Source organism: Patiria miniata, unplaced genomic scaffold, assembly GCF_015706575.1.
Source record: "Patiria miniata isolate m_02_andy unplaced genomic scaffold, ASM1570657v1 HiC_scaffold_6, whole genome shotgun sequence".
Classification (NCBI taxonomy): Eukaryota; Metazoa; Echinodermata; class Asteroidea; order Valvatida; family Asterinidae; genus Patiria; species Patiria miniata.
In genome coordinates this window covers 18,387,718-18,403,550 of record NW_024037073.1, presented here as the reverse complement: position 1 = coordinate 18,403,550, position 15,833 = coordinate 18,387,718, and the positions used below count along the sequence as shown (strand labels likewise).

General features: G+C 40.1%; 1 protein-coding gene across 1 annotated transcript; it reads left to right on the top strand.

Moving 5' to 3' along the window:
• The first annotated feature begins 2,760 nt into the window (after positions 1-2,760).
• LOC119743487 (ribonuclease Oy-like) lies at positions 2,761-13,014 on the top strand. Its single transcript, XM_038219905.1, has 8 exons — positions 2,761-2,928; positions 6,787-6,877; positions 7,922-8,004; positions 8,365-8,437; positions 8,661-8,728; positions 10,241-10,354; positions 11,910-12,030; positions 12,580-13,014. The coding sequence occupies exons 1-8, from the start codon at positions 2,828-2,830 to the stop codon at positions 12,766-12,768; spliced, it is 840 nt and encodes a 279-aa protein (XP_038075833.1). The 5' UTR covers positions 2,761-2,827; the 3' UTR covers positions 12,769-13,014.
• The last annotated feature ends 2,819 nt before the right edge of the window (positions 13,015-15,833 follow it).

The window sequence follows — 15,833 nt, the reverse complement described above, 5'->3', positions numbered from 1 at the left end:
CGTAGCCATGCGCGTCGGCAAAATGAAAAAGTTTTTTTTTTTCAATGAAACATGATGTCTCAAAACCGCCAAACTCACTGGTTTGACTGGAATCCTGCTGCTGCACAATTTTAACGTGTTTTTAGATTGGGTTATGGTCGCGAGAATAAGCTTTATGTGGCCTCTCTGGACTCCCATATATTTGCACTAAGTTTAGTCGGGCATCATTTGCAGTCATCAGCCGACATTTGAAGCAAAACAATCAGGTAAAAAAAAAAAAAAAAGCCGCTTCGCCGCACCACTTTTTGGGCAACCTCCATACCAGAAACCGGAGACTTTTTTTTGTTGGCATAATGCCTTCTTTAAATGCGTTTAATTACTAATACACGGCCATGGGCCTACACTCGGCTCCGTGCACAAGAATGAACCGCCTATCTGTTGTTATTTACAGTTTAAAAAACTCGGCTAATTTACGGATTTCATGCAATTCCTGATCTTTCGCTGTCACTGCACTCCCTCCACGTTTCGCATTCAACTTGCATCATTAGGCATTATGACGACGTTTTCGTGCAGTAGTATAGACAGTTTTGTAAACTACACCATCAACACCAGCAAGCGCACAGCTGGTATCAAACCTAAAGCAAGTTGTTTTGTGCATGTTGGGAGTTTTAATACGCAATTCTTGAGGGCGCTGTTAATCTATCAGCCGTGATGGGTGCACACCAGCAAATGATATCGACTCCTACAGACCTCAGTGATAATCACGCGCGAAACTCTCCAAGGTGTTTGAGACACTCATCAAATTAGAGCTTATTGCATCATCTTTAATTTTCCGATCAAGTTTGGGTGATAATCCGATGATTTTTGGGAGAAAATTCCATCCAAAGATGATCACCCCTAAAAATAGTCCTGTGGCCCATCACAATTTTTAAAAAATGATTAAAAGGCTCCATTGAAAAATATAGCACTAAAATTACCGTTAAAAAGTGCATGTTATTTTGAAGTGCATTTCTTGGCATTGGCATAGCAAAGTAGTGGGGGGCTCCATGCACCCCCCCCCCCAAAAAAAAGTATCCCAGATGCCCCCACACACACAAAACCATCTTTGTAAATGCCAGCAATCGTGGACTCCCTATTGTCCGTAATCCTCATTCATTTGTTTTGTTTGTACTTTTAGGAACAGCTCTCATTGGTTTTGTACACGAATTTCAATCGTGGTATCGGTCAATCGTGGACACATGTTTGTGGCGTAACCCTTTTGTCCTAGCTCCACGATTGCCGGTGTTTACTACTCACCCAGAGCCCGAAATGTACCCCTCGCCAGAGAAGTGTCATGAAAAAGAGCGCCCCCTATTGTCGCAGCATTAATAATAATGGCCGACACCGTTTTCAAACTGAATAGGTATAAAGCCAGTAAATAGACTGCCGTTGACCTCAGTGATAATTACGCGCACTTCCCAAAATTATCAAAAATACTCACAACTCCCCAAAGTAGTCGAGGCACACATCAAATTAAAGCTTATTTCATCATCTTTCATTTTATGATCAATTTTAGGGGGTTACCTAATGACTTGTGGGGAAAAAAATCCATCCAAAGATGAGCTCCCCTAAAAGTAGTCCTGAAGCCCATCGCAATTTGAAAATGGACGCCTATCCATTGCAAAATAGAGCCATTGTAGCGCCTAATTTCATCTGTATTTCACCGTAATACGAGTTCGCAGTCCTCTGCATGGCTTCCACCCTTCGTTTCTACAAACCCTCAAGTTCGTGGCTTTCGAAATGCTCTAATACCGGAGAATTTGCGGGCATGCAAATTGTGATTTGGCCGGTGTGGCAGGTAATTCTGTCCCCCCTGGTAAATGTGTCCCCCCGGACAGATCTACCGGGTCGTGACCCGGTAAATCTGTCCGGGGGGACACTTTTACCTAAACCTGTCCCCTGTAAACCTGTAAACCTGTAAACCTGTCCCCCTCTAGGTAAATCTGTCCCCCTGCACGACGTTAAATGTGTCCCCCCTGGTAAATGTGTCCCCGTGCAAAGTCACAAGTCTAGCACCCAGACTGTATATTAGTGAAGTTATTAACTGTTTTTGCGCGGCGCCTTGCTAAATTCGGGAATGGTGCTTACGTCAAAGCACAACTCCCGTTTTGATGACGACTTCGGGAGCGAACGATTTGCATGGTGGGCGTGCGCGCGATACCGCACCTACGGGCCGCGCCAGGGCCGCGGCCGGGGACGGGGACAACATTGCACCAGCAGCAGGCCTGCGGCGCGGTGACCCGTGTCGCGTATAATTTTGCCAATTCTCCTCATTGAAGTCCGCCATGACCGTCACACGCGTATCGGCGGCTGATGCGCATGCGCGCTAGCGATAGGTTGAGTATTACTACGCGTGCCTTCTCGCAGAAACATAGATCGGTTGATTAACATCTAAACGTTAATTTCATTTTGATAATTATTGATGAAGGGTGGAAAATCTAAAAATGTATACCTGTGCGCTGAATTTATTATAATAACATCAATATAACAACTTATGCGTGCAAAACCAGGGGGTACAGAATTAACTGGAGGGGACAGAATTACCTGGAGGGGGACACAATTAACGGGACAGGGGGGACACTTTTACCTAGGTCATTCTGTCCCCCCGGACACTTTTACCGGGGGACAGAATTACCGTCCACAGCGGCGTAGGCAATTTCAGGCCCATTTACTGGCATGCACCCTTTAGTTCAGGTTTCGATAGCCGCGCGTGATATTCTGTCATCGGTGTTTGCCTTTTACAATCTCTTCCGCGTCATTCATTCTGCTATCATTCTAACTGTTGAGAAGAACTTAAAAGAGAAAAAAAATGTCTCCTCGCGGGGCTTCTGTTTTTATACTTGTCTTCGTATTTGTGTCGATGTTATGTGGCACATTTTCAATGCCTTCATTTGTCTCCAAACGTTTGTGGTAAGTTGGATGTGTTAATCTTTTGTTTCTTGACTAGAGTTGACACACTAGATTTTGTCTGTGATAGCTGTTCCCAATTTCAATTTCTTTTGTTTTTCTTTTTCACTTTTCCCCATGGGTATTGTGTAAGTTTTCATTTTACATGCCACTTTGGGAACTTTTTTTTAAAGTACGATTACCTTTGTACATTGCATAGACGGTCATTTAAGCAACATGTGAAGATGTGTCCCGCAAAATTTCGTCATCGTGACTTCATCAAAACAAAAATATCTCACTAGAAGATAGCTATGATTCCCGTTCTTTGCACAATGCATTATAATTGCCTTAAGGTATGGTGTTCTATAGACGCCAAATCTGCGACGCGTCGTGCTTTCACGTCGTGCCGTCGCGTCGTACCGTCGCGTCGTGCCGTCGTCCGTCGCGTCGTGCCGTCTCCCGTCGCATCGTGGCGTCGCGTCGTGCCGTCGCACCGTTTCTAAGCTCGTACACTGCGTGAGGAAGCGACGCACCTTCACACGTCGCGTCGTGCCGTCGTGCGTCGCGTCGTCCGTCGCGTCGTGCCGTCGCCTGTCGCGTCGTGCCGTCTCCTGTTACCTCGGCGCTCCTAAGTAGACTGCTTGAAGAGGCGACGCACACATTGCCCGTCGCGTCGTGCCGTCGCGCGTCGCGTCGTGCCGTCGCCCGTCGCGTCGTGCCGTCGCCCGTCGCGTGACTGTATCTTTCTTGGCAATAGGTGGCGCCTTCATTCGTCATGTACTTGTGTTTAATAGGAAGGGGCGTAATCATACATGTCGCCACTACATTTTAAGTTAAATGGAATGGAGTTTGGCCGCCACCATGCATTAAAGTTTTTATCAGACTTGTGTTTTCTTAAAAAGAAGTGGTTTTCTGGCTAGGAAAATAGCAAGGAAGAACCGGTTTTGTGCGAGCAAAATTCAGGGAACAATCTGTTGATACTAAAAACTTGTTGCCGCCGTAAATAAGGGTTAAAAAACTCATCCGGTGTTTTGGCGACGCAGGGACTGGTTTGTGTACATGTGGTTTTTGTTTCTAGTTCACTTAATGATTTGATTTATACCGGTGATAATATGCCGTCCCACCTGTTTTTTCTTTTGTGTGTGTCGGGGGAAACAGTGCATATTTTCTGTGCCCTTTTTACGCACTTCATCAGTCACCCTTTGTTTAATTCTTTTATACGTATTTACTTTATTGCTAATGATGGTTAAGAATATTTTACGCGTTAGCATTTCTTGTAATGATCAGATTAAGTGGATTCCTTATTTTTTATTTTTATTTCGAAATCCATGCCTAAATGACCATTATGTTAGTTCTGTTCTTCAAGAACTTCCAATAGGACTTGTACGTTTTCCTCATCCAAGTTTTTTTTCTTGGTTGGATGGTGGAGATGGGTTAATCCCTGATCGGACCAGGCCATCTTTTATGTTTTTTTGTCGTTTGTATGCCAGGATGGGTTGGGTCGCAAAGAGTGCACTGTGAAAATCATTATCGCTGATCAGATTCCAATGTTTCAGAAGGGCCTGCTTAAGAGCTGGGTGTTTATTTTGTGGGTGGTAGGGTAAAACAAAGACCAGCGGGATATTCTTTTCGATTTTTGCACGCTTTTTAGAGTTCACGCGAGTTTCGCCTTTTTTGGGAAGAAGGGCTAAGTCTTCTTGGTTGTATCCGCGTTTTTGAAGTTTGTCTTGGAAGAATTCAGCCTTCTCCTCAAATTCTTTTGAGTGTGTACATATACGGTCATATCTCATTAATTCTCCCTTAATCAAACCGCCAAACACTGACTCAGGGTGGGCTGAATTTCGAGCAAGATACTGAAAGGTATCAGTTTTTTTGGTTGCTACTCGAGTATCCAGTTTCCCTTCTTTTTTGAACCGTTCGCCTTTGTAGATGACGAGGTCGAGAAAGGTGACTTGACTGTTTGAAATCTCTGACGTGAACTTGAGCGTGGGATGAATTTGGTTTAGAGTTTGGACGAGGTCACCGGCTTGGTCTTCGTTACCGTTAAATATTATTAAGACGTTGTCCCTGTATCTCACGTAACTCACAATTGAAGGATTGTGTGGGAGAATAATTTCTTTTTCATATTTGAACAGGGTTATATCGCATATTTCTGGACTGCATTCGCTTCCCATAGCCACGCCAATTTTCTGTCTGAAGAACTTTCCATTGAATTCAAATATGTTTCGATGCATGATAAGTTCCGGGAGACAGCGAGCGTGTTCTCTTGTAGGTTTGGGTATTGCGTACATACTGCTATCGGCAACTTCAAGTGCATCGCAAACTGATTCAATTGCCTCATCTACGGTGGGCAGTTCGTATACATGGACACAATATCCAATCATCAATAGGCTATCCTGCTTCAATGTCACGTTGTTTAGTTTTTCAAGCACATGCCCGGAATCGCGTGTATAATTATGTGCTTTATTGTTTGACAATCGGAAGCAGAAAATAGTCTATGTATTTTGAAATTGATTGAGTCGGACCTCCGCAACCACTAATAATAGGCCTCCCCACAAACCGTGTACAAACTGTACGACATAGCAATTTGCAACACTTTCACCACACGGCACGCATGTCATAAATACAGTACAGTTACATGAAGAATGAAGGTGCCACCTATTGCCAAGAAAGATACAGTCACGCGACGGGCGACGGCACGACGCGACGGGCAACGGCACGACGCGACGGCACGACGCGACGGGCGACGGCACGACGCGACGCGCGACGGCACGACGCGACGGGCAATGTGTGCGTCGCCTCTTCAAGCAGTCTACTTAGAAGCGCCGAGGTAACAGGCGACGGCACGACGCGACGGGCGACGGCACGACGCGACGGACGACGGCACGACGCGACGCACGACGGCACGACGCGACGTGTGAAGGTGCGTCGCTTCCTCATGCAGTGTACGTGCTTAGAAACGGTAATTTTACAGGCGACGGCACGACGCGACGGGCGACGGCACGACGCGACGGACGACGGCACGACGCGACGGTACGACCCGACGGCACGACGTGAAAGCACGACGCGAGGCAGGTTTGGCGTCTATAGAACACCATATTAAGGTGTGTGTGCTGGAATATGTCAAGGTCATGTGATCCTTACTTCCAGTGTTACCAGAATATTTTATTGAAGACCCTAATTATGATATCTCACGAATTATTAATTTGATGGGTTGATACTGTACATTATTTTGTAGGCAGCAATATTTAAAGTTAAATATGTTACATTCATATTACCATGCAATCTATTATTCTTATATTATGACGTCATGAATATTTAATGAGACAAATTTGTGGCATCATATCTCGGCAGTATGACAGGTATGATACTTTTCTTTTGCGTTTGTATCATAGTATACTGAAGGTGTGCCTGCACAGATGTAAAGGACATGTGACCCTTACTTCCGGTGTTACCTGAAGTGCAATAAGATTATAATTTCAATGTTTAAGTGACAGTGTATAGATAATTCATTCAACCATTTTGTACCGTCCAATAGACAATCAAAAACCATATTGGGAACAGCTTTGCGGTTGTTCAGTACTACCACAATCTTATTTTGATTTTTTTCTTGCGGCTTTGCTTTGCAAGTTTTTGCAAAAGCTCAGCAAATAAATGAAATGTGCTAGTACGTGAATCATGATCCATAATGTTTCTTAGACGACAGGCATGACACTAAAATTGACAGGATTAGTCAAAACAACTATCCTACAATTCTTCAATATTTTTGTCTGAAAGTATAAATGCAATATATTTCATTTAGTTTACTTTTAACCTTCACTGCATTGGATGATGCACAGCATTGTGTAGATTCTTCAATTTCTTTTTCAATTTATTTCTCAGTGAAAACTGTGTAGAAAACAAGCATACAAATTCATGGGACTATCTCCTCTTTGTGAACGAGTGGCCAGAGTCGTTTTGCAAGTTCTACAATGTAAGCGGATTGAACCAGTGAATAATTCCTTAAGATATAGATTTTCAAACAGAAGCAATCTCAACAGTTATTTCTGCTGCTCAGAGCATCAATAATAAAAAAAAAGTTAAGATTATGAGCTGAAGTGGCTAATACTAGCCCTAATTGGGGGGGGGGGGGGGTTCGTTTGTTTCTAAAGTTCCATAGTTTGTTCTGTTGACAAACTTGGCAAGAGAATGTAAGAACGATAGTGGCATTGACAAAAATGTTCAGGGTTTGGAATTTTCAGTATTTCAGTACAAAGAAACACATTGAAAATATAATATAAATGAGGACTTTTCATTGGTTATTTTGTAAATGTTGCGTTAACATGTGTACTCTTTAAGCTGTTAAATTTTATTATGTGTAACGGTCGAAAATTTGACTATTCACTGTTAAACTTAACAGTAATTTGCCTTTTGCAAAACGAACTTAGTAACGTGTCATTTGGTGGAAATATTTGGCCTGCAAATTAACACATTTAACAATGCTGGTCTCAAAAAAAAAATTCAAGTTAAGTATGAAACTGACTATGAATTATTTTACCAAAAGATAAACAGATCTTCATTTTTTTTTTATAAAATTGTATTTAAGGCCAAAAAAAAAATAAGTCGGTCTCTGGTCAGCGCGCGCGTCGATTTTAATCATGCGCGTCGATCTTTTTTTTTTTCCAAAATGTTCCGCGGTAGCTCCAACAGCGCCCTCTATTTCCGCACCTCCTCAATTTTGTTTACCAAAGAGCACCAAGGAATGGGAAATTGTACCAAGGCAAATGATCGAAAGCACCAAGGCAAATTATGGAGGACACCAATGTACATGAGGACGCCAAAAAAGCAAAATAGTACCCCACCTTGTCTGTACAATCCAAGCTTGAAGAAAAAAGAAAAAAAAGCAAAAAAAAAAAAAAAAAAAGCCGCGTAGCCGCGTCAATTCCGGAACTTTGGTCTGACCAGAGACCGAATATTTTTGTTTTGGCCTAATTGTCCAATTTTGAGCTTAACAAATGCCACATATTTTCACTTCCAGGCATCACACGGACATGATAAAAAAGCTGAGAAAAAATGCGTCATTCCGCCAAGCGTATCAACTTGGACCATCCATGGCACATGGTAAAAAAAAACCTATATCAGACTTTTCAATATAAGAAGATAAAAAAGGAAGTCTTAGACTGAAGAGAAAAATTGGAAAGTCCCTCGATGTTTTCTTTGATATTATTATTAAAATTATATTCAGCTTTTTATTTTTTGGTGTATTAGTTTGGTATATGTGATACTCTTGCTGTTGTCGTTGTTGTCGTTGTGGTCGTTGTGGTCGTCGTCGTTTTGGGGGAAATTATTATTAAACTTGGTGAACTTCACTTACAGTATTTGTTTCATTGTTACAGTATTTGTTTCACATAAATATTCCTTGAATGATCCTAGAACCACGTAATATGATATTCAGAATGTTCCATGTTTGTTAATTGACAGGCCCAAGAAGACAGGCACCAAAGGACCAACGAGTTGCAACAATACTTGGCAATTCAAATTAAGTCAAATTAAAGTAAGTAATTCATCAATACGTCTTTGCCTAATGAGAATGACATCGTTTTTGATTTATTTCTTTTTTTTAAATGTTTTTCGGTTTTTCCTTGTGTGTATTAATTTTATTTTACCTTTATTTTTGTTGCAAATGTAGGCATATTTCATCTTACGACAAGTGCAGGAATTTAAGTCTGTGCTGATTTTTTTTACGTTGAATTGAGCGAGTTTCCTCTGTTTTTCAGGATCTGGTTCCTGTACTGAACAAAACTTGGCCTGGGCTACTGACAGCAAAAGAATATTGGAGTTTTTGGTGAGGTCACAATCATTTCCTCATTTTCCTTCCAGTTCTGAGAAAACCTCCGAGAGCTGAACCACATTTGTGGTAAAAATACGCCAGTTTTCAACTCACCCCAGTGACCTAGTGTCACCATTCCATTCCTCATTCTTAACCTGAACATCATTGGAGTGGATTGCAAACCACTTCTGGTGTCCGTTTAAACAACCCTCCATATATTGTCCTCATTCGTAGTTATTGCCTCAAACATCAGCAGGATTCAGTCCCCATCATCAAGGACAAACTAGAATCCCTGATTTCTGTATGCCTTTTGGGTGTACTTTGCAACATGTTTCCTGTTTATGACAGTTTATTTATAGCACAAAGTGTTTGCTTTACCTGACATTGCAGTATACAAGGCTTGTATTGATGTGCCTTCAATCAACATTGCTCAATTAAAAGTAGCATTGCCCCTAACAATGGAATGGGTTTCAATTGCACACAGCTCATCAGTACTTATTGTGCGTCTCATTTCACCAGAACTTTTATATTGTGCATGTAGATAATTGTGTACAAATATAGTTACTTCCTCACTGCAATTGGGGTGTTTTTTTTTCAATATGAGTGACAGTTTCACAGAATCAAAGACTTTGTGGTTTAAGAAAACATTATTGTTATCTTTTGAAATGATAAATATAGATGCAAAACAAGATGCAACTTGGACTATAACATTTGAATACAATAGAAGAGTAAAAAAAACTCTCAGAGTTGAGGTATTTTTCCTTAGGGTTTTTCTGTTACTCCAAAGCCAACTGTCTGTGGACATATATGAAAGTGGAACACCAAGACAAAGATCAAAAGGGTCGTTCAGTTTTTCATCATGCTTCCTTAAAGTTTAGTTAAAGCTTGAATTCTTACCATTAGAATTCAAAAAGAAACCAAAACGTACATGACACATTCTCTTAAACTGATAAAAATCTAGCTTGATTCAGTGTAGGCTATACAGATTCCTGTATGCAGGGGAGATCTAGAGCAATGTTTGTTTGCACTCAGTACCTTATACTTATTAGCTCTCAACCAGGAAATGTCCTTGTGCATTTACTTTCTGTTTTGTTTCCCTGAAATAATATACCTAAAAAAAGATACGGTACTTGCCTGCATATTATTTCTTTTTTATCTCCTTATCGTGAATCATAGTGAAACGCATTTCTTCACTCTAAGTTATTTTGTCAAAACATATGATCATATTCCTATAAATATTTCAGATTTTGTTTGTCTTCCTCGTGAATGTTAAGAACTAATATAACTTAAGTTTGTATAATTTCAAATTATTTAGTCAGATGGTTTATTTTTAGTAACAGAAATTTCATTTCTCGTACTGTGTAATTTTCAGTTTAAATACAGATATATGTTCAATATATATCTAAAAGACCCATGGCTATAAGTTCTTGTGTGTGCAAGTTGTGATTCTGTAAAATTATCCATGAACTTGCAGTCACATGTAACAATTTTGATGGCCATTTCGTACTCATTTCACCATTCATCCAGGTTACATGAATGGGATAATCATGGCACTTGTGCAGCTAGTCTTCCTGTTCTGCACGGTGAGCACAACTATTTTGACAAAACGCTCCAACTGAAGCAACAACATAACATTGACAAGTAAGTCACTTACTTTGACACCACTCACTTGTTTTACATAGTACATAACAAGAGTTCTGTCACCATTATGGAATCATGGGGTTATGGTGTGGTGGTATCGAATTTTTGGAAGACAGTTAGAGTGGAGCTGTAGTTATAGGGGCCGAATCCTCAAAAATCAACCAAGCAGTTTTGGGGGATTGAGGGAGAATGGCATAGGGTCAGTTGATTTGGAGGATACATTGAGCAAGGTCTTTGACTGTACCCTGCATTGTTTATGTTCAGCCATGCATAATTAAGGCCTACGTTTTACTGAGTACCATCCACATTGCTTTTGGATATCACCCGCACTGCCTCAGTGTTATCCCATAAGGCCATGCAATAAACATGGCTGCCAACGTGACTTACGGCGGGCGGCGATTTTTTTCTCCCAAACGACATCCGCATATAGGTGTACGCTATGGCGTTTTGGGACTTTACTTTTCTAAAAACATGAGAAGAAAATATAAAATTAGGGAAACAAATGAATTCGACCATTATGAAAGTCGGACTTTATTTCCCTTAAAAAAAAATCCTCCGAAGCCTCAGGTTAGAAAAATTTCGGGTACAAAACCGTGATTCGAACCCGCAACCTCGCGGTACAAAATCACGACCCTGTATCGACTGAGCTATCGCACATACAAGTATCGTAGAGGGCGCTAAACAACCATGTATGCGGATGTAGCTTGGGACAAGAAAATTCGCCGGCGGGCGCCTCATCAGGCCGTGTCATAAACGGGCTTCCAGAGCTGCTACGTCTATTGTCAATGGGTGTGGACCTAGACCTAGCTTTAGACAGTTGATTCTGATGCAGCTTTTGTCATGTCAAAGTTCAACTTTATTGCACGAAACTGTACCCGAAACCGTTCGTTTATCTAGCTCCACTGCGCATGTGTGTCATCACGGGAGGAGCCAGGCGCGAGTAAGCTGGGGGAAGTAATCGAACGCACTCAGTATGCAACAGTAATTGTCGGAGGATTTTGAATGATTGAGGCAGTGGTCACCCTTCCGGTGAAGAAATTTAAAAAAAATATTAACAGAGGATTTTGGAGGATTGAGGCTATATCAAATTATTACATGGTAGCAATTGGAAGATTTTGCAGGATTGAGGATGCATCCTAGCCAATTAAAGGCTCTAGGCTGTTAGGGTAATTATGTCAAAAGCTATCATGACCATCAATAAACATTCTGGATAAACAATCTTGGATGTGGTAGATTGGGTGGGGGAGGGGATGGAGGAAGTCAGATGCAAAGATAAGTGGCTGTCGTTATCCAACCCTCACAGGTGCTAAACTAATAGACCTTTATCATGCTGCCACCATTTCAGTCATGTTCCCTGTATCCAATAGCAGTACTGAATGATAATGTTTTTGTGCAAAAAGAAATCAGACTATTTTTCCTTCCAGCCTCGCTTTGGTTACGTTGATTTGAATGGGCAAAAATCAAGATGGCCGCGACATGGTCTATGATTCTCTACTTCAATTTATATCATCACAAGTGTATTCTCATTGTTTGCCTTTCATCATATCATGTCCAGGATCCTGAGCAGCAGTGGCATCATTCCATCATCGACTGTCAAATATACTCGGGAAAAAATCCTGGAGTCTGTCAAGAATGCTACCGGGGGCATGCCAAATCTTATTTGTTTCCAAGAGAATGTAAGAATCCAAGCAATGTCAAGTGAGACTGATCAAGTAGGGCACTGTTCGTTATTTAATGTGAGTCATGTGATACAGTGGTTATTTTTGGTGATGGTATAACCATTTCCAATCTTCAGTTTCCATCACATTGTCAATAAACACAATCAAGGACATTAAAAAATCCATAAACAAATCAAGAACTTGTTTGTTTTTCTCCTTTACCCAGCGTAGCCTTGTTATATTTCATTGGTATTAAAGAAGGTTGGAATTGAGATGATTTGTGTAACGGTTATTATATTTATAAGAGCAAAATAAATTTAATCGGTAATAGCAGTCTGCAGTATTTTCATCTTTCTTAAAGTTGGTCCGATCCTGACTTGAGTTAAGAGAATAATCTGTTTAATTTGTATTTATGCATTGGAGAAAAAAGGTTATTTGTTTTCTTAAGATCACTCATGAGTTTATGTGCCTATGAACAATGGGCATTACATAGTTTATGTTTGTTGAGGGGCTTTCCCAATATTCGTACAACCTGTTAACATATGACGTTCTTTTCCTTTCATTCAGCATGAACAGAGTGGCTCTGACTTCAAGCAATACCTGCAGGAGATCAGAATGTGCTTGGATAAATCCCTGCAACCATTTGATTGTCCTGAATCGGAATGTATGCACTTGACAATGGCATACAGCAGCCCTTGCTCATCCAAGACACCCATTGCATTGCCACCACTCACAACAGGGAATACAGTGGTGTAGTAAATGCCGAGTCAAGCAGTAGGCCTTTTAAAGGCATATAGGATTAGGATCACTTGCATTCATCCCACAATTAACCTTCCGAGTTATTAACAAAAAGCTTTAAAAGATTGTACTGGAACTAAACACCCTGTGAAATTATTACGTCTGGCTTCTTGTCATTCAGATGAAATCAAGAAATGCAAGTCATTTCCAACGATCAGTCCATTGACTGATTTTTGGAAGCAGAGTGTTAAATAATTAAGAGTGTTAAATAAAGAGAGCTAAACTTTTGGAAATTAAGAATACTCGAAAAGTGTAATACCCACTTAGCTGAATATTCAACAGGTTAGGTTTTGAACATTCTTCTTCGGGTTTTGAATGGCGTGATTATTGGAAACGAACAAAGTGAGTGATAAGCAAATGATCTTGTATGCCTATAAACTATCCAAAATCTCTGTGTTGGACCCAGCTAGCTTGAACCCTGCGGTTTTGGAAACCCCTTTTACTTTTTACTCTATCATGAAATCTACACTGCTTCTATATAGTGCTCTAGACGGAAACTGTGCAGCCCTGATAGGGCAGGGATTGAGAGGCTCTATTTACCCAGGTAGAAAATGGAAAACGTACGCGACCAACCCGTCTGTTGAAAATTGTAAGGTGTTCCATCTGCGCCAGGTCTGCTTAAAGGGAATATACATCATTTGCTTTTGCTGTAATTTTCAGAAATGGATGGAATTGGGGGGTTGAAAATATATAGCAAATATAGTTACACTGACTTTTTTGAGGTTTTGGGTTCAAAAATGCTATAAAAACCAAGAAAAACAATCATTTTCCTGTAGTCTGGTTCCCTGACTCCATTTAAGAAGAAACAGAGCAGTTTACATACATTGGGGAATTGTAAGGTCAGGGAACCAGTCTAGCTGGCTTGTACCCGTTCATAGGTGTGTAATCGATTGCAAACAAGTGCGATGGTCAACTGGGGCCAGTATTTGAAAAAAAGCCAGTTTTTTCCCAACGCTGATCGGCCACTTTTCTTGAAAATGACAGTATACCAGGTGCCATGATTTTACAGGATGCTTTACACTGTCATTCACTAACTGAGCCCAGCAAGGTATTTCAAAATGATTTGGTAGTTTTATTTTTTGATGTTAGCAAATGTTGTATTTTCCCTTTAAAGTGGATCTGAGTGGAATTCAACATGGGTAGCCGATAGTTTGAAAAGGCCAATATTAATATGAGCCAGTACGTGTATTATGGTTTTCACATACCTTTTTTCAAGAAAAAAGGAGCTTATTGATTTATGACGACGAGGAATGCATCCAAGATATCAATGGAAAGCTTACTGCCCCTAGTTTATGATCAAAAGTTCACAGCTGTTCATATTATCCCTTTGTTGGTGAGTTACCATTTTGGAGGACATCTGTATTGTATAGTGTACGCAAAATGTGTTAATGTGGTATGGTAACTCTGCTGAGAATTGGCCCTAAACTTTCTTTGTATACTGAAGTGTTTGTAATTTTGACAATCAGTTTTGTCATTCTTGTAGAGCAATGGGTGACATCACACAATAACTTGTAAGAAATAAAATTTACATTTATTGATGACTTATTAGTCAAGTGGTCAAGACAATGTCCTTTTTGTACATTCTTCATATACTGTAAACATTTACCCACAAAAGCACTGAAAAATGAATGTTATAAATTGTTTCCACTGATACATAGCTCAATTTTACAGTATGGTGCAAAGATCAGACAATCAGCATACAATCTTTTAGTATTTTCTACTTTCCTGAATATTGTTTTTGATGTCATTGGTTCAAAGGCTGGGGTTGATTTTTTTTTTTTTTGGGGGGGGGGATTCTTGTTATGTTTCGGTTTATGTTATTTGTTGTATGTTATTGCAATCAAGTTTAGCTGGTGGTACATTCCAAACCTTTCATGTCATTAATTATGGGCTCGAATCCTGCTGAAGATATCTGGAATAAGTCTCGGGAACATTACAAATTGGCTTTCTTTCCTTGTTTTCTAATATTTTTTTCTGCTTTTCCAGAGGAGGCAAGCGACGCCCATGTTCATTAGACATTATTAGAAACAGTTGACTGTTCTTGTTTTGGTTATTAATGCTAAATGACCCGTGACCTTCGGGAAGCGATATTTAAGCGGGTTCCTAGATCGAGGCCTATGTATTTTAATGTAAACTCTTCAATCTGATGGTGCCACACTATTTATTTCAATTGTAGGGTATAGGCCTACAATCCTGGCCAAATCTCGCTGGGCCCCATTCCCCCGGGCTAGTCTGGACACTTGACCTCCGTAAAATCAAAGCTTTCAATTTGACACTGTGGCTGACTCGTTTTTTAAATAATAACGCTTTCTAATTAAAACATTTGCAAATATTTTAATTAGGAAATTTTCACCCGAGACGTCGTATGATTCCGGCCGCGCAAATTATCAAATCTGTAAACATACGAATATCCGCCAGCCAGAAGTTATAAGCAGGGAAATTGAACAAAGTATATTATGCAAGATAGATTAATTATATGACATTCCACATAATCAGGAATGTATATAAGAGCAATAAATGAAGGAACCCAATTAATAAATCGAAATAACAATCTCAAACTAACCATATAAATATTTACAATACATGCTATGGAATGAATTCACATATCGGATCTCGAAAAATTTCAGAAAATAATAACACAAAAATTCAGTGGAATTCTTAGACAGTCAGTGTGAAAAATGCAAGGCAACGAAAAGAGTGAAATCAATGAATGAATGGAAATAAAAATCTTGAACTGTACAAATGTTTATATGTCGAACAAGGAAGGGAAAAGATCCACACGAATCTGGAAAGACTGAAGGAGATATATAGGGGCCTTACTCAATGGATCAGTTAGACAGTCAATACAAAATAAACAGATTAATAGGTAAAAGTAATGCAAAGAACGAAACCCAATGAATAAACGGGGAAACATCTTTAACAATAAAAACATAATTAATACTCAATTGCACCGGCGAAATTTCACGGTTTTCTTCTCTCTTTTTTAGTACCGTACACAGACTGGCAACAAGTCTAGTAGTACA

What these genes read in the sequence shown, in the direction of transcription:
- LOC119743487 (XM_038219905.1), top strand. Translation starts at nt 2,828, where the DNA reads ATGTCTCCTCGCGGGGCTTCTGTTTTTATACTTGTCTTCGTATTTGTG. An exon ending in AAAGAATATTGGAGTTTTTG is followed by an intron (nt 8,729 to 10,240) that starts GTGAGGTCACAA and finishes CCATTCATCCAG; the next exon opens with GTTACATGAATGGGATAATC. An exon ending in TTATTTGTTTCCAAGAGAAT is followed by an intron (nt 12,031 to 12,579) that starts GTAAGAATCCAA and finishes CCTTTCATTCAG; the next exon opens with CATGAACAGAGTGGCTCTGA.